General features: G+C 40.0%; 1 protein-coding gene across 1 annotated transcript; it reads left to right on the top strand.

The window, feature by feature from the left end:
- Positions 1-665: 665 nt before the first annotated feature.
- Positions 666-1203, top strand: T265_15821 (hypothetical protein; the record flags this gene model as incomplete). Its single annotated transcript, XM_009179194.1, has 2 exons — positions 666-771; positions 1115-1203. Coding segments are annotated over 2 exons (195 nt in total), but the record flags the coding sequence as incomplete, so codon positions are not given.
- Positions 1204-1285: the final 82 nt, after the last annotated feature.

The raw sequence follows: 1285 nt of genomic DNA, 5'->3' as shown, positions 1-1285 counted from the left end.
GTTTAGCGCTAAGGAACAAATATCAGCTCGGCACAAAATTGTATCCAAACAGATCGCGATTTCAAGATCATTCCATAATTATGATTCTTCAACTAATCAATGGAGCAACATGAAATTTTCGTTCAAAAACTACCAACGCTTGAAATACCCTGAAATATTGAGTTCACCTATCAACTGTCCCCCAAAGTGTCTGACTACATGATTGAGAATAAAAACGTTTCCGAATGAGCAGTTGAATTCTAACGATTGACAATCTCACATCCGACGTGGCCCCAAAACGATTTCTACCACGCGATCAAAACCGCATTTAAGTGTCCTTATGAGCCACAATATGTATACAACCTACACTTAGAGAACATATCGGATCTTACCAATACACAGGTCGTGCTTCGGAATACTCCTTGCAAGAACGTTTACCACTAAAATGCAAGTTCAAAACAGATAAATAAGGTGAGATATTTGTGTGCGGTATAGATTTCGTCACTTCAAAAACTCACCCACTCTAAGTAAAATTAACGCAAAATATATTCTCAACATCCTTGGGATCAGAAATTTCAAAAATGTACACCGATTCCTCCCGCCTTTGATCCAGTTCGGTCAATTTTATACATGATTTGTGACCTTGCATCGCACGCTTATGGATAAATTTGAAGTGCACACTCCACATGTGTTCCGATTTGAGCCAGCGACGAACTTCATCATCTATGCATGACCTGGAAAGCTTTCGCTCAACGCGTGATTTTTCTACTGCCTGCTTCATTAAGCCAAAAGGTATGCAAACGTTCTCTATAAAGCAAACACCAAACAATTTTTAGTAGCGCTTTGCTGACCATGTTTAACTCAGCAGTTAGAAGCTGCATGTTACTTTTGAATAATGGGTGATAGGCAGGTGCGTCGCTATCGGATGTGGCTCATATAGCTGAGGGTGGAAATTTTAGTCAGTGTTACCTTAGGTTATTTTAGCGATAAAACTCATCTGGGATTTAACACGCGATATTTGAATGTGTAAGTCCTACGTGCCGAGCAACCAATTAAAAAATTGCCCCTAAGATTGTCGCAGATGCCAACGACAGACCACTGGTCCAGTACCATTTTTCCAAAGTGTTACTTTCAGAATCAGACAAAAGTCATTCTTGTTTGGAGAAATACAAGGAAGCGTTCGACTCTCTGTTATGTCGCAGACAAGATGAGCGCAATTCACAAGGTTAATCCAGTCGGGTATTACATATCAATTCGCTGCACTTTGCGATGCCCAGAAAATCGAATTTAAAATCAGGCTCTGAAA

Source organism: Opisthorchis viverrini (genome assembly GCF_000715545.1).
Source record: "Opisthorchis viverrini unplaced genomic scaffold opera_v5_1128, whole genome shotgun sequence".
NCBI classification, from domain to species: Eukaryota; Metazoa; Platyhelminthes; class Trematoda; order Opisthorchiida; family Opisthorchiidae; genus Opisthorchis; species Opisthorchis viverrini.
The sequence above is the reverse complement of the archived record's forward strand: the minus strand, read 5'-3'. Positions and strand labels throughout refer to the sequence as shown.